This window comes from Podarcis bocagei (genome assembly GCF_964188305.1).
Source record: "Podarcis bocagei genome assembly, chromosome: 5".
Taxonomy (NCBI): domain Eukaryota; kingdom Metazoa; phylum Chordata; class Lepidosauria; order Squamata; family Lacertidae; genus Podarcis; species Podarcis bocagei.
Window position 1 is genome coordinate 23,246,386 of NC_138129.1, and position 23,918 is coordinate 23,270,303.

Below are 23,918 nucleotides of genomic sequence, written 5' to 3' on the forward strand. Positions count from 1 at the left end.
GCTTCAGATAGTGGGAACAGCCCTGCAGGATGTGTGTCAACCTGGAACACACAGTGGGCAGCTGCCAACGGCTTGCAAGACACTTTGAGGTTAAAGTCAGCTGAGCAAATTCATCACCAAGATTCAGTGTTTACTCATAGCGACCAGCCTTACCACAGTGTAAAAATAGAACTTTTCTGAATTATTTCTTCTCCTTTTTTCTGAATTGACTTTTGCAATATGTAGGGTGGTTTTTAAACAGGCGTCATCAGCACATACATACAGCCTGGTAGCGATTCCTTAAGAGACACAGCAACAACTTCTAAAGCCACAACATGATGTTCATCAGCGGTGGGATGCCTTAGAGGAGGTGTCCCACATTAATATTTAGGTTACATTTGCAGACCAGATTTTGCTGTTCATCTGAACCTTTTTTCAAGTGTCTGCTTTTAACACACCCACACACCTCTTTGTCCAGAACTGCCTACCTTAATGGTTCTGTCTCATTCGGTTAGTGGTTTTATTATCTTGTCAGATATTTTTTCAATATATGAAAACTAAATGAAAATTTGCAGGATCCCAGAGTGGTTACAAAGGACCTGGAGACGCCTTCATAATACTGGGTATGTAGAATCGACTTTAACTTAAATATCCATCTCTCTGTGTCTAGAAAAAACAAATTATCAAGCTGTTATTGAAAATTTCCCCCTAGAATTAAAAATGGTTATGTTATGTCTTGCTTTGGGAAATGTGTTTGCTAAAAAGTGATTGCAACCAGCAAAAATGGGATTTGCTGCTGTTTTTGAGGCAATGGAGGCAAGTTTTAATGTATTGCTTCAGAGAAATACCATGTGAATGTATGTACCGTATTTTTCTCCCCATAGGACGCACAGGCCCATAGGACGCATCAAGTTTTTTGGGGGGAAATAAAGGAAAAAAAATTATTTCCCCCCCAGGCGCTTGTGGGGCAGGCAGCGGGGAGAAGCGCTCTTCTCCCCGCCGCCCGCCTGGAGATCAGGTCCGGGGACAGCAAGGAGACGCAGCGCGTCTCCCTGCTGTCCCGGAGTGGTGGGGCAGGCAGCGGGGAGAAGTGCTCTTCTCCCCGCCGTCAGCCTCCAAACCACTTCGGGAGACAGCGGGATGGCGGCGTTCCGCCTCCCTCTGTCCCCCGACCTTGTGGGGCTGGCGCTGGGGCTCTCCTGAAGCCTGGAGAGCGAGAGGGGTCGGTGCACACCAACCCCTCTCGCTCTCCAGGCTTCAGTGAAAGCCTGCATTCGCCCCATAAGACGCACCCACATTTCCCCTTCATTTTTGGAGGGGGAAAAGTGCGTCTTATAGGGCGAAAAATACGGTACTATATGACCCTGGGTGGGTGAGTTGCTCAGAAAAGTCTCAGAACAAACACAGTATTGGGGGAGGGGAGTATTTGATTACTATGGGGTGATAGTGCACAGTACTGGCATACAATATTAATTAGTACATGTCAGTATTTCACAGTTGATAAAATGCAGTAATATTCTGCATTCAATGCAGGATGTTATTCAGTGGCTGACACTCGTGCAACAGAATTTGGCAAATAATAATTTGTTAGATTTCATATCTGACACCACTCGGAACAATGAAAGCATATCAGTCTAAAGCTGTCAGATTTAGAGGTAAAACTTCACATTCAAAATTTGAATGTTGATTTTGAATTTCACGTTCAAAACTTGAGCGGAGAAATTGGAAATTTGGCAAATCTGAAGTATTAGCATTCTCCCTTTTTTGCGTTTTAATCTTTATTGGTTTTTAAAAGACATCACAGTAATCTTTCTCCATCAGAAATATACACAAAAGAAATACTGAAGTGTTGGAAATAAAGTAAAGTTGTATAATGAAATTTTGATTTCAGATGTTTACAGTGATCTTTTGGGTATTGTCTATATTTATCCCACTCTCTGTTAAATTTTTGGTCGTCATGGTTCCTGATTTTCCCTGTTATTCTTGCCATCTCAGCATACTGAAATAATTTCGTCTGCCATTCCATTTTTGTCGGTATATTATCTCCTTTCCGGCATTGGGCTAATAGCATTCTCATGGCCGTGGTTACATACATGAATAACGTCCTCAAATCTTTCGGTATATCTACGCCTATAATACCTAGGAGAAAGGCTTCACGGTTTTTTGGCGAAGGTTAATTGAAACATTTTTTTTAGCTCATTGTAAATCATATCCCAAAATTCCTTTATCTTTTTGCATTTCCACCACATATGGTACATAGTTTCTTCTATTTCTTTGCATTTCCGACACAAGTTAGAGCTGGTTCTGAAGTATTAGCAGTTTCAATCATATCATTCAGGAATATCTGTTCATTATTAATACAGGATGGAAGTCTGGACTTACTTTCAAGACATTCTCTTCCCAAGGATACAAGAATTTGCCACGGAAGCTTGGCTTGCTTACTCCAGACCTCTGCCATCAAGCCACAACCAGCTATTATCTCTTTTTCTGATGTGCTGTTGCATTGCTGCAGCCATTGGAGGACTCTTCTACAACTGGATGTTTTTCTCACTGCAATATTCTTTCCAGTTCTCTGCCGCAGCTGCTTCAGCCATTAGTTTTCTGGCCCTGTTGACCCTCTTCTTGATGCACCCTATCCGTTGCATGTTCACTATAATTGTGCCTACTTTAGGGACCAAGCAAGGGCGGAGGTTGCTCCTGTCTGCCACCTTCATGATTGTGGCTGTCAACATAGTGCCAAACATCATGAGCAACATCGAAACCATCCTGCAGGTCATCAAATGCATCTGCAAGAATTCCTCTGAGAGCCTTCTGAACTCAACAGTTCTCTTGGGGAATGCTTCATGGGACTTCAGTGATGCTCTCAAACGGGTGACTGACAACATGCCGGACAAAACAGGGAGAGCTAGGGATGGCCATGTCCGGTTTGAAACCCACAACAACAACAATTTATTGAGTCAGAGAATTATCAGTGCCAGCCAAGGGATCAAGGAAGATTTCTTGCAAGTTGATGTGCTGGTCCAGAAGGTCATACTGTTGGGTAACCGGGTGATTGCTGGCTTCTTCCTCTTCTATCTGATATTTGAGTCTGCTTGGTACCTAAAGAGCTACCTCACAGATCTCCGTTTTGACAATGTTTACATCACCAAAAAGCTAGAAGATTTGGCTCGGGAAAACAAAGCAACTCACTTGCTAGTTTGTTCACCAAAGAAACTGATCAAGTCCACAGGATTCAAGCTATCCCGAGAGGAACTCCTTTCTTGTGTAATGCACATTTTTCTTCTTACCTTAGTGCTCATGTTGACACTAGTGATCATAGCAACGGACTATATCGCCTTCCATTTGGCACAAGCGGCTGTGAGCGAAGTCGCCCAGTTCCCTGTTGTGCCAATAGTCATCTCCATAAAATATGAGGTGAGTATGGAAGCCTCTACCTTGGCATTTTCAAGCGAAAGGATGCAAGATGCCGATGCAAATCAAGATTTTGCTTGAATGCTCCTGCAGTCAGAATTATAAATGAAACAACCATAGCATGGTTAAAATTAACCCTGCCTCCTATTCAAAACATGGTACAGCAGTACCTTGGTTCTCAAACACCTTGGTACTCAAACAACTTAGAACCCAAACACTGCAAACCCAGAAGTAAGTGTTCTGGTTTGCGAACATTTTTCAGAAGCCGAACGTGCTCCGTTTTGAGTGCCATGCTTCCGTTTTGCGGGCTGTCTGCTTTTGCTGTTTATTTTGCATTTTTGTGACTTTTTGTTTTGTTTCTGTGACTGTGTGGTACCCAGTTCGGCAACTGATTGATTGATTGCGTGACTGCAGTACATTGTTTATTGCTTTCATTTTATGGATCAGTGGTCTTGTAAGATGGTAAAATTCATGTTAAATTGCTGTTTTAGGGGTTGTTTTTAAATGTCTGGAATGGATTAATCCATTTTGCATTACTTTCTATGGGAAAGCACGTCTTGGTTTTGGAATGCTTTGGTTTTGGAAGGGACTTCCGGAACGGATTAAGTTTGAGAACCAAGGTACCACTGTATTAATTTGGATGACAAGTGATGTGTAGGGACATAAAAGGTCATCATGTGATTCCTGCAAATGCAGGTTGGAATTGGTCATCTTTCACATTCACCATAGCATTAGGCGCTGCATTATCACACCTCATTTCAATTTCAGAAGAATAGGGGTCCAAACTTGAAAGATACATTTTTAAGCTGCAGTATCACAGGACTTTCAACTAAAGAGTAGTTGGAACTATTCAAAAGCAATTACCGTATTTTTCGCTCTATAAGACGCACCAGACCACAAGACGCATCTAGTTTTTGGAGGAGGAAAACAAGAAAAAAAATATTCTGAATCTCAGAAGCCAGAACAGCAAGAGGGATCGCTGCGCAGTGAAAGCAGCAATCCCTCTTGCTGTTCTGGCTTCTGGGATAGCTGTGCAGCCTGCATTCACTCCATAAGACACACACACATTTCCCCTTACTTTTTAGGAGGGAAAAAGTGAGTCTTATAGAGCAAAAAATATGGTAATTTAGGTTGGCTGTTGGTCAATTTCCATGGAAAGACATAAAGACTGCACACTTTATGGGGGTGGGGGTGGGTGAAATGTAACTCTTAAGTCCTCGATCCAGAGACTTTAATCTCACTTCAGTCCCTCTGAAATCAGTGGGAGAACTTGCAAAATCCTAAGCTTCCTAAGCAAGTTCCCTCAGAAGTAACTCCTCTGAACCTATTTTACAGATTTACTTTCTATAAGCATAAAAACAACACCAGAGAGCATGGTTACACTTAAATGACTAACAATATTTTTAAATGCATAGTAGGTTAGACTTTATTAAATGCATGAATATGAGACATGGTTGTACATGGACTGAAACTGTAAACAGTGAGGCCAGAAGGAAAAGAAATATGGAAAAGTACAGATGATAATAATTACCTCAGTTTTAGCAGTAAAGCAGAATTTTAAAAGAGATCTCTGTATGATTTAGGATTGTACCTAGTCCTGAGCTAGCCTTGAGTAAGTTGTCCACATGATTTTGATAGCATGTAAATATGACTAACTTTCTAAGGACCTTACAGCTTACTGTATAAGATTTTAAGCTTATAAGAGTAATTTTCCACTGTTTCATATCCATCTGCCATATCAGAAAATATCAGGGCAGTATAAAACAATTAAACACAGAACACACTTAAAAATCATCATCATCATCGTTAAAGTGACTGGCTGATTAAACAGCTGCTGGAATTTTTTTTTAAAAGCTATTCCTGTGAAAGAGGAAAACAAGAATGCCTGCTGAATCTCTACTGGAAGAGCATTCCACAGCATGGGATCAGAAATACTAAATGCTCTGTGTGAGTTTCTGTATTTCTACTGAATCATTCTCTTTTATTCTTTCAGGCGAAGCTGATTTTTGTGCCATTTTTGGAATATATTTTTAACGGTGCTTTTTCTACAGAGCAATCCTTGCCTCCGTTTGAAAGGAGCTATCATCAGAATCTGACCTTTGTCTCTGCTAACTGCCCCATGAGGTGGCCAAACCCTCCCAACAAAGCTGTGGTCCTTGCCGTTGGGCTCCTCTATTGCATCATTTATACCATGATCTTTTTGGAAACATACTCACGTCGGCTGTGCCGGAAAATCTCAGCCTCCTTTTTCAACAGCCAAGAAGACCGGAGAGTTCAGTACCTCTACAGGAAACTTGTTAGGAAACACACAAAAAAGAATGGACACCAGCAGAAACCAACCACGCCATCTTAAATTGCTTCCACGGAGGGGATGGAATTGTGTTACTATGCCAGGAGGTTCTTAGACTTGCACTAGCAGAACCAGATCCTCCTCCTCCTCTCCCCTGGAGCCCCCTAAATGCCCTCAAAATCAGTCCCAAAGTATTTGGGGCCCCTTTGGAGAAGATTTGGGGAGAAAAGGGGAAACAGAAGTGGTGCTGGATTCTACCGGCACAGCTTTTGTTTCTTGGAAACAAAGGGAGAGATTCAATGTCACACTCTTCTTATTGCTCCACCAGTGCATTTTGGTTTGTCAGATGGAATGACCCCCCTCTCCTCCCGCTGTGCGATGTTCCAGGAGTTCTCCTGACCCCCTGAGCCAATTTCAGGGGGTTGGGAGGGGAGCATTGCTCAGAGCGTCCACGGACAAGACTCATTGGTTGAATCCTGCCCCATGAAACCCTTTGTTTCTGTGAGATTCAAAAGCTCAGAGTGAATTGATTTTCAGATAAACACCATGGCCGAAAATGGCACTCATATATACAGGGAGGTGATCTGCTATTTGACCTTTGGAGGGCTAATGCTACATTATGGAATGTTATGTTCTCTCGCTAAGTGCCACTGTTTGCTGTTTGCCTCCTTTGTTCATTGCTAATGGCTGGTGGTTTGCTCTGCAGCACCTTGTTCTGACAAAACAGACAAGTGAACAAACCTTCCTTTTTCAATCCAGAGAGAATGCAAATCCACAATGTGCCTGTCCCCAAATGCAAATAACCAGACACTGGGGGGATGGGACAATATGCCTAGTTTTGAGTACATTCACCCTATCTCCCAAATTGCCAATCGTTTGTTCCCCACAGCTAGCAAAATGCACCAGCGGCAGATGGGCCCCACTCTCTTCTGTGGAAGGTAAGAGGCAGCAAATGAGCTTTCTTTGCAGGAATCATTCATCTGCAGGATCACAGCCCATACATTCCAAGATTATCATATTAGAATGTCCAGTAAAGTGAGGTCACATTTCTGCCAAATGTATTAAAATAATGATATCATCATCATCAGATTTGTAAGATTTATCCTCTGATTGCACCCACTCAAGTTTAGCTAATGGGCACAGAAGTGATGGTAAAAATAAAATCAGTTATTATTGTAATGTTTGCATTTATGGCACAAGCTTAGGAGATTTCTAGAGCCAGGAGAAGATTCACTGCGCTGCATTTCCAGTGTGGTCAAGAGAGTTATCATCACTTAGCAGGTGTATTGTATCTGGCCATAATATATAGAAAAGCCTTCTTTTAAGATAAAAACAGATTGCAAGTCTAGCAATTCTTTGCAGTGTAATTCCAGAGAATCTTTAAATCTGGGTAGCTCTGGAACTTATGCATGGAAGGACGATTTCTAGCTTGGAGACATATTTTTAGCTTGTGTTGCGATGGTTTGTAATGCCGTGGGTATGAAATGCAGGATTGCATTTGTAAGGAACAAGTCAGTGCCTTAAGTAAAGTAACAAGTCATCATCCTTATCTCAGAGTGATTCATTTGATAGTATTTCCCCCTCGACTGAGCATTGCTGAATGTGCAGCTGGAGCCTATTGCAAATGGAGAGAAGCTCACGCTAGAGAGAGATCAACAGAGCTGGCAAGACATGAGCCTTGGGGCGAAGAGGTTTCAGGCAAAATAGCCATTAGAGAACTAGCAAAGGATTTTGGTGCATGTGGGGTTTTGCAGCGGGGCGGGGGCAGAAAAGATATTAGATTGTGCCCCAAGTCTCAATATGATAATCCAGGAAAAGTGTGAGCACTCAGATAACAACCGGCTGGGATCATTCTACTTCTGTTGGTGCTGACCTTTAAAGCCCTAAACGGCCTCGGTCCTGTATACCTGAAGGAGCGTCTCCACACCCATCGTTCAGCCCAGACACTGAGATCCAGCGCCGAGGGCCTTCTGGAGGTTCCCTCATTGTGAGAAGTGAGGTTACAGGGAACCAGACAGAGGGCCTTCTCGGTAGTGGCACCCGCCCCGTGGAACGCCCTCCCATCAGATGTCAAGGAAATAAGCAGCTATCTTCTCTTTAAAAGACATCTGAAGGCAGCCCTGTTTAGGCAAGATTTTAATATTTAATGCTGTATTGTTTTTAACACTCAATTGGGAGCCGCCCAGAGTGGCTGGGGAAACTCAGCCAGATGGGCGGGGTATAAATAATATCTTATTATTATTATTATTATTATTATTATTATTATTATTATTATTCTCTGCCATCAACCTGGATGAGGAGCAGAATGCCTCCATGTGATGTGGGTCCAACCAGGAAAGGCTTAAGCCTTTTATTTAAAGAAAAATAAATCCATTTATGCTCGGTCTAATGGCAAAACAAACAGGAGTTGGGATAGCCATCCATAACACAGACAAGGATGTAAAAAGAACAGTAGGCATCAGGCAGGGCAGGAGTAAGCTGTTGGGGTGCAGAATGTGCTGAGGCAATTCAAACAAAGTCCTGATTCATACGAGCTGCTGCTGTGTGGTTGCTCTGTCAACATGATTAGGTACTTATGTTGCAGTGCAAGTGCTTACACAGCCGGGAGCGGTGTTGTTTGGAGAGATGATGAAACTCTTGCCCATATCACCACCACGGCTGGACCCCAGGCAGCTGCAACACTGGCATGGAAATTTGTCATCGGACTCATGTGGTTTTTGGTTACCGATGGCATGGGGTAGGAAACTGTCCATGGGAGAAATATAACCCCACCTCCACAATCGATATGCATTGACCTGACAAGGCTACCCAAGATTCAACCAGGTTCAATCAATACACCAGAATTGGGGAATGACCAGTTAAGAAAGTTGACATCTAGGCCGTTGGGCTATGTTGTATAATGCCCTGTGATCCTCAAATGAAGGGCAGAATAGAAATGAGAGAGAGAAAGAGATTTAACATTGAGGATATTGTTAATAACTTAGATTCAGTCTCAGCCAAAAAAATTATAATATGAAAAAAGCAATCTTCTTAGATATAAGGATTTTTGTCCTTTAGATCAAAAGAACCTCTTGGTGTATGTTAGGGGTAAAAGATAAGAAGTCACATCCATGGCTTGAATATTTTCAAAATTGTGTAGCCTTAGCAAAATATGCATTTTTTTCTTTTCCGTTGTGGCAGAATTCAAAAAGCTCACATTGAAAAAAACAGAAGGTAACTGTTTTCAAATATTAGCAAACTGTTGCTAGGTTAGGATAACTGAACCAGAGCAAATTCAATATTATATAATAAAACGGGAGCAACATTTGGGAGGAAACATTCCAATGGCTATGTGGGAAAGATTTTGGAATCAAAGCCCATAAAATCACCCAAAGCTGATGCTGGAGAAACCAAAAAATTTATGTGATTTATATTTATGATCATTGAAAAAAATAGATTTTTTTTATGCTGATCTTTGTATTTTTATTTTATACCATAATAAAATATTTTTGGAAAAGTAGCTGTGACTAGGCTAAAGTGAAACCAATCAATGGAAACAACAGCACAAAATCCATTTTAAAGCTGGAAAACCGAGGTCATGCCTCCTTTCACCATTTTGTCATTGTCAAGGGCATTTTCCCTTCTTCACAGATAAGCTATCTAATTGATTTGGCAATTTATTCCTATTATGAATAAAATGTTTCTGACTGAATTGGACTCTCTCTCCAGAATGTCAGCAGCAATCCAAGTTGCCGCGAAGGGCCTGTTCCATCCGATTTACGTAAAATAACCAGATGCCATTCCAATCACATATGCGCAAGCGACAAACCCCATTAGCTTCAGGCCCATTAGGAAAGATAAAATGCTGTAAGAGACACCCCGGGAACTTTCATATGCCTTCCTAAGGAAACTGCTGCTGTAATCATTTCTATACGTTTCTGAGCTCTGCACCCATTGTTAGCTTTCTTCGTGTGACATTCTTTTCAGATTCCCAGGGCTTTCAGTTCTGGGATTTCCCTGAGATTCTTGGAAGAAGGGGAAAGTCCCTTGCATTTTTAAGCCAAATACGGTAGTTGATTCTGCTCCCTTTGGCTCACTGAGACCAGTGTCAGATTAAGGGTGACACAGGGCGCTGAGTCGAGGGGTGTGTGCAAGATAACAACAACAACAACAACAATAGTAATAAAATGAATTATTTGGAAAACAAGAATTGCAAACTTCTGTCATCTCTCAGGGTGCCATAATATCAAAGTCTGCCCCTGCTGAGACCAAGGGCGGATCTGCACTCATGGTTTTTTAAACTTAACAAAGGTTTAAGGGATGGTTTTCATAGCATAGACACATGACATCCTACTTTTAATGTTCATAATGTGTTATTAAAATGTGACACCAGAGAGCAACCAGCAATCAGGAGCCAGCATTTTGACAGAGAAAACAAACTTAAGAATCGCTTTTCATTTACAAGTATGGGCTGTGACATTTTAGAACGATATATCTAATATTGTTCTAATGACGTTAAACAGGTCAGTGTAGATCCAGCCCAAGTTTGCAGCATAAAAACAGCCCATTCTTTGGAAACCATAACCCAGTCTATTAGCATAAGAAATTCAAGGAAACCAAATCTCTTTAAAGCCTTGAGTAAGAAACTAGAAAAATTCAAGGTAAAGTAGAAAAGGAATCCCTCTAGTTAGGTTTGTAAAACGACACAAATGAAGTAGGAATAACTGCAGAGTAAATCAGCAACAGAGAAATTGTGAAGTACTGGAACAGTCCCCTCCCACACTCTAAATTAAGAAGGGGTGAATCTCAAATGCAGCCCACATTTTTGGTTTGTTTGAAAATATGTGGTTATGTGCCTTCCCCCTCGGGGATTTATTTATTTTCCTTTATCTTAAATGCCACCTCCAAAGTGGCAGTAACATTAATTACATTTTTTTTTAAGCTGGCTTTAAAAATCCCCACAAATCTCAAGAGAGCTAAAAAGGGTAGTAGTAATTATAAGTAAGAACAGCAGATGCTCTATAATCTAGCTATCTATATACAGAGTCATATTCCCCCAGACAAAGCGAGATAACCTGAAGGCAAAAGCAGCTGTAGAGATGGATGTGAGTCAGGATTCCACAATCCCAGTAGAACCATTTCCCCCACAGTGCCAAGGATAAGCTCTGGAGCATATCAAGAAGCATGAGCAGATAAGCTGCTGGTTCTGAATCAATCAAAGATCACATTCACACTATACATCTAAAGTAGGATGATGCCTTTTTAAAAAGGGTCACCACCACTACCTGCCGCCTCCCTTATTTGGGTTGTGTGGCAGCATCCATGAAGTAGCAGGTTCTGGGGACATCTCATGGGATGTCGGCATGGTCTCGCCGGAAGCTGCCGATACTGTTAAGTTGTGGGTGAACATATCAGACGACACAGCGATTCGTCAAACAGCTCTTGTTTCTTCACAGGCCAGAACAGAACTGAACTAAAGGGTTCAGCCAGCCTGCTTATATAGAGCTCCAGTACAACAAAACTGTAACAGCTTTCTGTAACTATCCAATCACTTGAATGTCACTTTCAATCCCTTATTTGCATATGTGGACCTGAGTGAAAACTATCTACAGTATCCCCTGCTGGCCCACTGTGAGAACTTCAGTACATAACAGATACCATTTCTCCACTGGCGTGGGGTTGGGCACCGTGCCCAAGGGGGGGGCTGCCTCTTGGTGTTCCCCCACCCAAGGGATGATGGGAATCACAGACCCACATCTGGAGTGCCAGAGGTTTCCCCACCACCATAGCAAGAGCTGTTCTAAAGACAAGAGTCTGGTCGACAAACATGGTTCTGCTTCCTGCTATCTGGTGTGGCCTGCCATGTCTTTCCAATATCAATGTATGCAACATTTCAGCATTATTTCTGGAAGCTGAGCTGTCCCCTTGCAACAACAATAATTTATTTGTACCCCACCCATCTGACTGGGTTGCCCCAGCCACTCTGGGCAGCTTCCAGCACATATAGAAACATAGTGCAGTGGTACCTCGGGTTACAGACGCTTCAGGTAACAGACGCTTCAGGTTACAGACTCCGCTAACCCAGAAATAGTACCTCAGTTTAAGAACTTTGCTTCAGGATGAGAACAGAAATCGTGCTCCAGCGGTGCGGCAGCAGCAGGAGGCCCCATTAGCTAAAGTGGTACCTCAGGTTAAGAACAGTTTCAGGTTAAGAACGGACCTCCAGAACGAATTAAGTTCTTAACCCGAGGTACCACTGTAAAACATCAAACCTTTAAAAGCTTCCCTAATCAGGTCTGCCTTCAGATGTCTCCTAAAAGATATACTTCGGAAGTAATACACTGTTGATACTAACACCATCATGTCACACTGGTGGTGGTTAGAGTGGTTAGAGGGTCTGACTAGGACCTGGGAGACCAGCTTTCAAATCCCCACTCGGGCATGAAGCCCACTGGGCGATCTTGTGCCAGTCAGTTTCTCCTCATCTAACCCACCTCACAGTTGTTGTGTGGATAAAATTGAAGGGAGGGGGAGGCGTCTGTCACTGTGACCTCCTTGGAAGAAAGGAGGGGGAGATAAAGAGAGAGAGAGAGAGAGAGAGAGAGAGAGAGAGAGAGAGAGAGAGAGAGAATCAGTAGTGTTTGGCGAGGCATTTACCGTATTTTTTGCTCTATAAGACTCACTTTTTCCCTCCTAAAAAGTAAGGGGAAATGTGTGTGCGTCTTATGGAGCGAATGCAGGCTGCACAGCTATCCCAGAATCCAGAACAGCAAGAGGGATTGCTGCTTTCACTGCACAGAGATCCCTCTTGCTGTTCTGGCTTCTGAGATTCAGAATATTTTTTTTCTTGTTTTCCTCCTCCAAAAACTAAGTGCGTCTTGTGGTCTGGTGCGTCTTATAGAGCAAAAAATACGGTAAATTGGTGAGTTAGTAGAGCAGCAAAGGGCTAATCCATGGGTAGGCAAACTAAGGCCCGGGGGCCGGATCCAGCCCAATTGCCTTCTAAATCCAGCCCGTGGACGGTCGGGGAATCAGCGTGTTTGTACATGAGTAGAATGTGTCCTTTTATTTAAAATGCACCTCTGAGTTATTAGTGGGGCATAGGAATTCGTTCATTATCCCCCCCCCAAAAAAAAAAAAATAGTCCGGCCCCCCGTAAGGTCTGAGGGACAGTGGACCAGACCCCTACTGTAAAAGTTTGCTGACTGCTAATCCCTCTCCCATTCAGCTCCCCCACCCACTCTCTGTCACACAGTTCGCTACTCTGTGGCTCCTTTTTGAAGAAGGAAATTGTGTTGGGAGTTCCATTCACAGAACTCTAGTAATAATATAGTTTGGCCCTAGGTGCTTTTAGGATCCACATATTTGATATTTTGGCTGATAAGTGTGCTGGAAACTGAGCTGTTACAATATACAATTTTTTTGGGTTTTTTTAAAGACTCAAACCAACGATGATATGAATGGCTGTGCTGGGAATCAGGGAAGTTTGCCAGGGGTGACTAAGTAAATTTTACAGGTTATGAAATGTGGAGTTAAAAAAGGGATGCGTGATGATGATGATTGGCTACGCTAATGAGTCATGGGCTGAAATGGTGGACCATCTGCTGTGAGTAGGGTTGTGATGCTATCTTGACCATCTGCCCAGTACACTTTTAAAGAGGATGGTAGGGATCAGATGAGCCAACTCTTAGGGTCAAGGACACCGAATAAAATATCTGATAGGGCCAGCCACACCCCAAAAAGAAAAGTTGGTGGGCATTGCCATTCAAATGGTTTGCATGCACCGCATCTTATTATCAATTATGTGGGGCAGGGCTCACCTGCCCCCAATATTTTATTCAACTTGGCACCCCAGGTGGGAATTGTGATACAACTTCAGAAGGATGTGGTTTCCAATACATGGACAATGTCCATCTCGAGAAAAATAGAACATAAGTACATGACTCAGGGCCAAAATAGATGGGAAAGTTTTAATTTGATCTCCTGCCATGTTTCTTTCTTAACTCCAAAGCAATAACACATGCACTTGTTTGAATGGGAAACTGCTGGGGAAATGGGTTGTTTAACTCTTCCCTATGTCATTTTCCAAGATGCCCAAGATTCCACTAGCCCTGCTAGGGGGAAATGCAAATACAGTGGTGCCCCGCAAGACGAATGCCTCGCAAGATGAAAAACTCGCTAGACGAAAGGGTTTTTCGGTTTTGCGTTGCTTCGCTAGACGAATTTCCCTATGGGCTTGCTTCGCAAGATGAAAACGTCTTGCGCTTTTTTTTAAAAGCCGCTTGAAGAGGCGCAGTTGCGACGGACCGTGCTTCACAAGACGAAAAACATCGCAAGACAAAAAGACTAGCGGAACAAATTCTTTTCGTCTTGCGAGGCACCACTGTAGTTATATAGCCAAGTTACAGGGAACCAGGCAGAGGGCCTTCTCGGTAGTGGCGCCCTCCCTGTGGAACGCCCTCCCACCAGATGTCAAAGAGAACAACAACTACCAGACTTTTACATCTGAAGACATCTGAGTTTGGTCGGGTGGCGGGATTTAAGTTAAACAAACAAAAAACTAAGGTTTTGGTCAAAAATCTGACACCTACAGAGATAGAGGAGTATCAGAAAGAGACAGAGCTAAGTGTGGTTAAAAAAGTGAAATACCTGGGGGTATACTTGTCCACTAAAAATTTAAATCTTTTTAAAGATAACTATGAAAAATGTTGGTTGGAAATTAAAAAAGACTTGGATATTTGGTCAAGATTGAAACTTACCTTGTCAGGCCGAATCGCAGCTATAAAGATGTGTGTTTTGCCTAAAATGCTATTTTTATTTCAGACCCTTCAGGTCGTGGACAGAATGGAATGTTTTGGAAAATGGCAGAAGGATATTTCTAAGTTTGTCTGGCAGGGCAAAAAGCCCCGAATAAAATTTAAAATACTAACCGACTCAAAAGAAAGAGGGGGGTTTGCCCTGCCGGACCTAAGGTTGTACTATGAAGCTGCAGCCTTCTGCTGGTTGAAGGATTGGTTCCTGTTGGAAAACACCGATGTCCTAGATCTGGAAGGGTTTGATAATGTGTATGGTTGGCATGCATACTTGTGGTATGACAAGGCGAAGGTCCATAAATTGTTTAAAAATCATATTGTCAGAAAATCAATTTTTGCCGTCTGGATGAAGTACAAGGATTTATTAGAAAGCAAGACCCCGAGGTGGCTATCACCTGTGGAAGCCAAGATTTCTAAAAAAAAGCCCAATATGGAGGCCTACTGGCCAAAGTATTGGGAACTGATTGAAAGAGTTGGAGATAACTGGAAGCTCCAAAGCCAGGACAAATTAAAAGGTAAGGTGCGAGATTGGCTACATTATGCTCAAATTCAAGAGGTATTTAAAATGGACAGAAAAGTGGGTTTCCAGTTGGAGAAATCGAAACTGGAGACGGAGCTGCTAGAACCAAAGACTAAGGTACTTTCGAGGATGTATGACTTGCTGCTTAAATGGAACACACAGGATGAGACAGTTAAATCTGCTATGATAAAATGGGCACAGGATGTGGGACACAACATTATGTCTGAAGACTGGGAAAGGTTATGGAACACCGGTATGAAATTCACGGCATGTAGTGCCTTGAAAGAGAACATTATGAAAATGGTATACCGGTGGTACATGACTCCAGTCAAGCTGGCTAAAATATATCATCTTTCTGATAATAAGTGTTGGAAATGCAAGGAGGCAGAAGGGACATTCTTTCACCTCTGGTGGACCTGCCCGAAAGTAAAGGCCTTTTGGGAAATCATACATAATGAGCTGAAAAAGGTATTTAGATATACCTTCTCTAAGAAACCAGAGGCCTTTCTCTTGGGCATGGTGGACCGGAAGGTGCCAAAGAAGGACAGAACCTTGTTTATGTATGCAACCACAGCAGCTAGGATTCTCATCGCTAAGTTCTGGAAAACACCAGATTTACCCACACTGGAGGACTGGCAGACGCAGTTGATGGACTATATGGAGTTGGCAGAAATGACTGGCAGAATCCGAGATCTGAGCGAAGAAACTATGGAGGAGGACTGGAAAAAATTTAAGGACTATTTGCAAAAACATTATAAGTTGTTTGAATGTTAAGATAGCGCACGATTAAGAAATGTTATGTTTCCGCAATTTATTTTAAGAAATGATAAAGCAAGTATTGATAGAAAAAACGAGAAATATTTGAAACAAATTATTATGTTTATTAAGAATGTCAAAACTAAATTACAATTTTTTGAAATTGGTAACATAATACATTTAAAGGTATAATAAGATGGGAAACAAGATAACAAATTGCTGAACTGGCTAGAACAATGAATGCAATGCTGAGAGGATGCGAGGAGGTCCAAAAGTGAATTGCTGAAAGATGTTAAGGAAAGTTTCATAACATTTTTTCTTGTTTTTATTTTTCCTTATATATATATATAAAAAATGTTTCTTGTATGTTGCCATGTAAACAAATTTGTTAATCTATGAAAAGAAACGCAATAAAAAATCTTTATAAAAAAAAAAAAATACATCTGAAGACATCTGAAGGCAGCCCTGTTTAGGGAAACTTTTAATGTTTCATGTATTACAGTATTTTAATATTTTTTTGGAAGCTGCCCAGAGTGGCTGGGCTTCCCCAGATGGGCGGGGTATAAATAAATTATTATTATTATTATTATTATTATTATTATTATTATTATTATTATTATTCCCCCACCCTGCCAATGACACACACAAACAAGCTGAAATTATAGCAGCTCTATATCTTTCTCTGTATAGATTAGAACAGGAAGTGGCCTATGGGGAAGCATTGCTTCCCCAATCAAATTAGCACACACACAAATACACAGTGCTGCTTTATGATAGAGAAAAAGATCCCAGAAGATCCAACCACAGATCTCTTGCATCACATCTTAAGTGCCACATTCCTACCTAAAGCAGAGGTGGGGATTCAGAACACAGAATGGACTAGTGATTGCCACTACAGGTGATGCACCTTGGCAGATAATCACCAGCATGTTGCGCTTCCTGCAGATTCTATAATCATTCCTGCATTAATTGTTTATGCTTAGATTACTTATTAAGAGTTCGGGTTGAGTTTTGCTGCTGCCGCCGCTGTTATCATTTTTCTTCTTTTTTTGAAAAACCATGACAGCTTGAGAGACGCTCCCTTTAAGAAACAAAAACTGAAACTCTACAGATAACTTATTCAGAGAATATCCGATTTGTGTGCTGACTTCTTACGATCCCTAGACAGCTTCAAGATGCATGACTCACCCTTGCTGCCTGAACCGCATGGCATTTCGGAAACAAAGGTGATGCTCAGGTGTGCAGTGCATTGTTGCACCTCTGAGAGATCAGGCAGCATTTAAAGGCATGATGATTTGATATTTTTGAGGACTGCTCAAAAAAAAAAAAATTGCATGCTGACATTTACCAGTGAAAGCAATGGAGTGAGATAAACTCTTCATATGCACCTAATCACAGTGGAAGCACCACTGGCTATGAATGTGGTGTGCACACATTCTGACTCTTGCATTATGTTTTATTAACTAAACATCAGCCCTCGGCTGTCATAACAGCGCACGGTTGGTGACAGTTTGGAAAATCTATTTTAGAACAAACACAGTGTAATTAAAAACACAGAGAGGCGCAGCGTGGCTTATTATTTCTCATCCTCATCGCCCTTCCCTTCCATTTAGGAGACGTGAACGTACTTTAATAAAGCCAACCACTTATTCAAATGTAAATTGCATCTGGAGACAATGATGTATTTTAAGCGTCTGATTCATCTGCTGCTTATTAGCTAATCATTTCCTTCCATTCCATTATTCCTTTCCTAAGGAATAATGCTGCAATGCAAATTAAATGGTGCAAAAGATGGAGTCCGTGATAAAATTATGGGCATTAAAAAAATCGCTATGTCTTCTCTTTTTTCACCTTTCTCCATGCCTGGGTTGTGTGGAATGCTAGTATGCGAAGACTCAGTGCCTTATTAGAACAGAACTGGTGGCCTGAGATATGGGAAGCGATTATTATAAAAGTATCGGCAGCATCTTATAATATCTTCTCTCTCAGACACACACTTCCTCTCTTTTTCAGTTTTCAATTAGAGAATAGAAAAGACAGACAGTGGAAATTTCAGGGCATTAGCACAAGTAATGCCAGAGGGGGGTGAGGGGGCAAGCCCCCAGATAAAGAGCTCACTCCCCACTTGCCCCCTATTTCTGAACTTGTCATTAACATATGCTTCCCCAACCCAACTAAAATACATTGCCCCTTCTGTGTGTGTCCGTCCCCGCCCCCTCCCATCAATTTTTTTTTCCTGGTTCAGCTACTGGGCATACCACCAGTTCTCCAGAGAGTTATAAAGCATCCGACAGGCAGAGCAGTTCATTGAGAAGAAGGGTACGACCTCATGCATGCTTATTCAGAAACAAGGCCCATCCTGTCTAAAAGTACTTACGTAAAGGTAATGGTACCCCTGACCATTAGGTCCAGTCACTGACAACTCTGGGGTTGTAGTGCTCATCTTGCTCTATAGGCCAAGGGAGCCAGGTCATGTGGCCAGCATGACTAAGCCACTTCTGGCGAACCAGAGCAGCGCACAGAAACGCCGTTTACCTTCCCGCCAGAGTGGTACCTATTTATCTAATTGCACTTGACGTGCTTTCAAACTGCTAGGTGGGCAGGAGCTGGGACCAAACAATGGGAGCTCACCCCATCATGGGGATTCGAACCACTGACCTTCTGATCGGCAAGCCCTGGGTTCTGACACAGCGCCATCTGCGTCCCTCCTAAAAGTACTTTGGAACATGCAAAGCTACCAAGTCAGACCATTGGTAGCAGTGACTCTCCAAGGCTTCCCAGCCCTGAGAATGTCTGAAAAGTAGAGTGGGCAAAGCCATTTGTGAGTTTCAGTTTCTGAGGGATAGCACTGATCAAGCAAGCAAGTGCTCCTGCAAGCAGGTTGGGTCTGCTCACACCAGAACATCTGACAGTGGTGACCTTGGAGACAGAGGCAGGGTTTGCCAAGCCACCTCAATGCCTGATCCAGGCTTGGGCACCTGCCTGGTTGCCAGGGAGACTAGTAGGAGGTATGGCAAGGTCTGATTCCCGTGGCTGTCTCTCTTCTGCTGAGACATCCAGCAGAACATCTGTGGAGATGCCTCCTCACCCCCTTGCCAGCACCAGGATTAGGGCACTCATTCCATCCCTCCCCCAAAAAAACCAGTCCTGTCAGGAAGTTTCCCCAGGACTCGTGGCAATTTATTCTATTTTGTATGCTGCTCAGAGGGCCCATGTTGAAAGGCAAGATATGAATCTGCAAAAAGAAAATGAGTTATTGAGTTATTAGACTCTCACATTTTCCCTACGTTCATCATCACCAACGGCAGGGCAATCTGAACAGCCATCATCTCAGGTCCTCATGCTTAAGAGGAAGCAGCCAATGGCCTGGTTCAATAACCTTCCAGGATGTCACCAAACCAGAGATACTCAGACTTCAATTACAGTCGTACCTGGGATCCCGAACGCCCTGGAACTCAGACATTTTGGCTCCCAAACGCCAAAAACCCAGAAGTGATTGTTCCAGTTTGCAAACGTTCTTTTGGAACCCAAGCAACCGACAGGACTTTCACAGAGCTTCCTGCAGCCAATCAGAAGCTGTGATTTGGTTTTCGAAAGTTTTGGAAGTCAAACGTACTTCCAGAACGGATCCCGTTCGACTTCCAAGGCATGACTGCATAGCTGTCAACTTTTCCCTTTTCTTGCGAGGAATCCTATTTGGAATAAGGGAATTTCCCTTAAAAAACGGGAAACGTTGACAGCTATGTTAACAACTGTATTTTGATTTCTGTCCTATCTTAAACTATCTATCAAAGCCTTAAAGGACATATTAAGTGAGTGGTGTGTGTGCATATGCTATGATTCTGTGTGAAGTGTAGGTGGATTCAGACATGGCCCAAGACCTAGATTCACCTCGAAAAGGACTTATGGGAACATCAGGAACAAGAAGAACAAGAACGACAAACAGGGGCACTTGGTCCAGTATGTATACCTTAACCTGGCCCAGGCAATACACACACACACCACGTGTTGCCTTAATGCTGCAATTAGTGAATCACAACAGTGGCCCTATCTCAGCAAGGACTGGCTGGCTGCCAGCTACTAACAATGTCACTGGAGGGTTTTAGAATCCTCTCTGTCTTTTGTTATGCAGATGAAGCTTCATACATTGCATGCATACAGACTGGCTTTGGCTTACAGTGCCTGCATACATAACACTGTACAAGCACAAAAAGTGTAGTTTGCAGGGTGGAGTGTGGAATTGAGCCTCCCGGTTATTTTAGAACCGACTTATGAGAATAATATGATTTTGGGGTTGATTCCAACTACGGCTGAATTGCTTTAAGTTTGGGCCCATTCTCTAGCAAAACTGACACACAAGCTACAGGACAAGGATAACTGTGACTTTAAAGATGAATGGGAACCCTTTACAAAGTATTTGAAGATGCAACAAAGTGAATTGGACTCCTTGGCTGGCTTTGAATAAACATTCACAAAATTTTTATTGATAATAATCAGCTAAATAGTTTGAGGATCTATACAACTGTGTAACATGCAGAAAAAAGCATTTTTAGAGTAATCAAAGACTGGAACTGAGGGAAGTTGGGGGGTGGGTGGCTTCTGTGGGGGGAGGGAGGAAAAATGGGGGGGAATAAGGATAATATGTTTCTGGATAATATGGTTTGTTTTAATTTTGAATAAAAAAGTTATTAAAAAAAAGTTTGGGCCCATTCTGAGCATCTGGTCTTGCCTATGGAGGGTATGCTAGCAATTATATTTAAATTTGCACCTATGCTTATACATCGGCACATGGAAAAACACTACCCCATCTTGTCATTCTGTTGTTCACATCGTCAAGAACACAGCAAGGTTCAGAGGCCCACCCCACACCAAACATTTTTTTATGGGCCTCTGATACTGAGGAACACGCTGAGATTTTCCTCACCTCTCCTGCTGCTCCAGTATCCTGTTGCCCCAAAACTTACCTGACAGCTGCATAGAAAGCTGCTTTATACCAAAGCAGATGCATGCAGAAGGTCCCAGGTTCAAGTCCCAGCATCTCCAGTTAGAGTCATAGAATCATAGAATTGTAGCGCTGGAAGGGACTCTGAGGGTCATCTAGCCCAAACCCCCTGCAGTGCAGGAATCTTTTGACCAATGTGGGGCTTGAACACACAACCCTGAGATTACCATATTTTTTGCTCCATAAGACACACTTTTTTCTTCCTAAAAAGTAAGGGGAAATGTCTGTGCTTCTTATAGAGTGAATATATGGTTCCTGGAGCTAAATTGCCCAGGGGCAAAAAACAGGTTGTGCTTTTTTTTTTTTTTTTGCTTTTTTTTTGAAAGAGGGAAGAGGGTGTTGAAACAAAGCCGCTGATCAGCAAGTGATTGGGAGAGAGATAAGGGGTGCTAGCAATAAAGGAGGCTGCCTGGGAGCGGGGAGGTAAAGACAGCAAACTTGCAAGGAGAGGAGACAGGAAGTCTAAAGCAATGAGGAGAGAAATTCGAAGAAAAGGAGGAGCAAAAAACTGTTCCAGCTAAGGAAAAGACACTAAGGTAAACAAGAGGGAAGTGGGTGTTGAAAGGAAGCAGCTGATCGGTAAGGGATCGGGAGCGAGATAAGGGACGCTAGTGATAAAGGAGGCTGCCTGGGAGGGGGGAGGCAAAAGCCCATGGATCCTCAGGATTTTTACATTGGGTCACCCCAAATTCACTATCAGATCACATAGCATGTCCATGGCTACAGCCTGCACCAAAAAACCCACACATCCACTGTTTTGTGGGGCCGCAATGGCACAAAAACGTGGTTACAAAGCGCGGATCCACATGGATTCTCAGGATTTTTGCATCGGACTACCCCAAACTCACCGTCAAATCACATGTCTGTGGCCACAGCATGAACCACAAAAATCATACACCCACTGTTTCATTCAGAATATTTTTTTCCCTGTTTTCCTCCTCTAAAAACTAGGTGCATCTTATGGTCAGGTGTGTCTTATGGAGCGAAAAATACGGTAAGTCTCATGTTCTGCCGAGGTGGGACTGGGAGAGGCTCCTGTCTGAACCACAGACAATCAGAGCCACTTGGTGGGGCTGCCTCAGTACAAGGCAGCTTCCTGCCTACTTACCATCATTCCTGTAATGAGCTTTGCTTGACTGACATTTCACCTGGTCGTTCCTACTATACTCATCAAATTTCCTTGTAAACCTCATATTGAAACCCTCCTGCGTCATTCTCAGCTAAATATTCAGGCCCAAGAAATATACCACCGGTCTTTAAATAAGATGCAAATGCTTTTATTCTTCATCTGCTCCTTATCTCGTTACTTGTGCTGCATTTATAAAACTGGAACTTAACCTGCATCTGAGAGATTGTGTCTTAAGAGACAAGAGGATAAAGAGGGAAAGGATTTGAATATTGTTGTTTAATTAGTTCTGAAATCCAGTACTAATGCGGGTGGCAAAAATATGCAATTAGGGAGCCCTTTTTATAACAGACATTCATTAGAGCCAAGCTCAGTTTAAGATTAATTCATTATAATTAAAAACATGATACAAAGTACCGTAGACCTGTAGTCCTTTAAAGAAAAAGTGCTTGGAGAATGATTCATCCATTATTCATAGCCTGTACTTTTGTTTGCTAAAGGAAAACCTTCCTAATCATTAGTATTAATCCACGAGATAGCTGTCCCAAAGGGCATTGCACGACTGGGACCTGCAAGGAGAAGATGCAGCAGAGAGGACTGCTGTTCAGGACTCCATTGCATCTCTCTCTTCCATCACTCATGTGCTCCGTCCCCACAACAGCCTGCCAGCAATTTAGGGATTCTGAAAACGTTGCACAGGCAGTAAAACTTGGCTTAGTTACAGTGCTGAAAGTTCCTAAATCATTGGTATAGGATCACAAGAATGGCTTGGAGCTGGTTGCTCCAAGCTCAAACCTTTTTAAACACTGAGCTTCTCTGGTAGACTGGGGTACAACAATTGGCTTCGTTACCTTCCTCCCAAGGTGAGGTGGAGTGACCTAGCTAAACCTGGCAGAACAGCTTACTCTATGGTGTTAACCCCTTCATGCATTAATTAGACTAAGCGTGTTCATTCTATGAGACTGGTTATCTCACATGTACTTCTACAAACCTTCCCCCCCAAGTTTGCCAATACTTCTCAGGGATGTGGGAGGAGCTGTTGGCTGCATAATCAAAGGCGCTGGCAGTCTGAACAAAGGGAATTATGGAATCACAGAAGCCAGAGAATTCACGAAATTCCATTTCAAAATGGAATTAAGAACCTCCATCCATGACTGACAGCTTTGTTAGTTGCTTAACAGTACTATCCCATTCATGTTTACTCAGAACTAAGCACTCTGTGTTCAAAGGGACTTACTCCCCAGGTAGGTAGTGCTAAGATACAAGGTCCTATACAGCTTGGGACTAGGCTTCTTGAGAGTCTGCCTTATCTCTTAACTGCGCTCTGGGGGAGAGTTTCTCCTGCAATTTCAAAGATTTCAGAAGCCCATTTCACAGCAAGTTGGAGTTGGCTTTTAGCATGGCTGACCATGTTCTGTGGACAAGCATTCCTGACAAGATACAACAAGCACCCACTATCTGCACTTTCCAGAAACAACTGAAGACATTTGTATTTCATGAAACTTTCCTAGCTAGATGAATACATCTCGGCCATAGATGTCTGTTTTGTATTGTTTTTAAACTCATCAATTGTTACTTTTTCTGGTATAACACAGCAATTTGCTTTGGGGCCGCTGATGCTGCTTCAGATATTAACACTGTCTGCCTAGGTCCTTGCCTAGGCATTAAACAAAGATGAGGTCCTGGCACTTTCTCCTCCCAAGGAAACAAATCTTGCCATGACTGCCTCTGAAACAACCATCAGGAAACACAGTTTGGTAAATTCAGTGAATCTCAAACTGCTTCTAACATAAAACTGTTATCAAGCGATGAATAAAACCTAACGGGGGGGGGGGGGCTCCCAAGGGAATGAATTTTGTGATAGTTTTTGACTTTGCCTGGAACATGCCCAGTGGCTTTCTTAATGGAAATTGTGGGCATGATCTAGCCAAAATTAAATATTTATAAGTCTCATTGATTTCAACTTCAGAAAGTTAAGAATATGCTCAGCTCTACCAATTAAATCAACTGAATGTGGTTTTTTATTTTTAAAAATGTGTTTT

General features: G+C 42.5%; 1 protein-coding gene and 1 long non-coding RNA gene across 2 annotated transcripts in view; both read left to right on the forward strand.

Annotated features, from left to right (window-relative positions):
• The window catches only part of LOC308588438, a 243,543-nt gene that overhangs the window by 130,918 nt on the left and 88,707 nt on the right, over window positions 1-23,918 (forward strand). The window lies entirely within an intron of this gene.
• Window positions 265-6,030, forward strand: OCSTAMP (osteoclast stimulatory transmembrane protein). Its single transcript, XM_081196402.1, has 3 exons — window positions 265-602; window positions 2,343-3,393; window positions 5,384-6,030. Exons 1-3 carry the CDS (start codon window positions 541-543, stop codon window positions 5,741-5,743), a joined length of 1,473 nt encoding a protein of 490 aa, XP_081052528.1. The 5' UTR covers window positions 265-540; the 3' UTR covers window positions 5,744-6,030.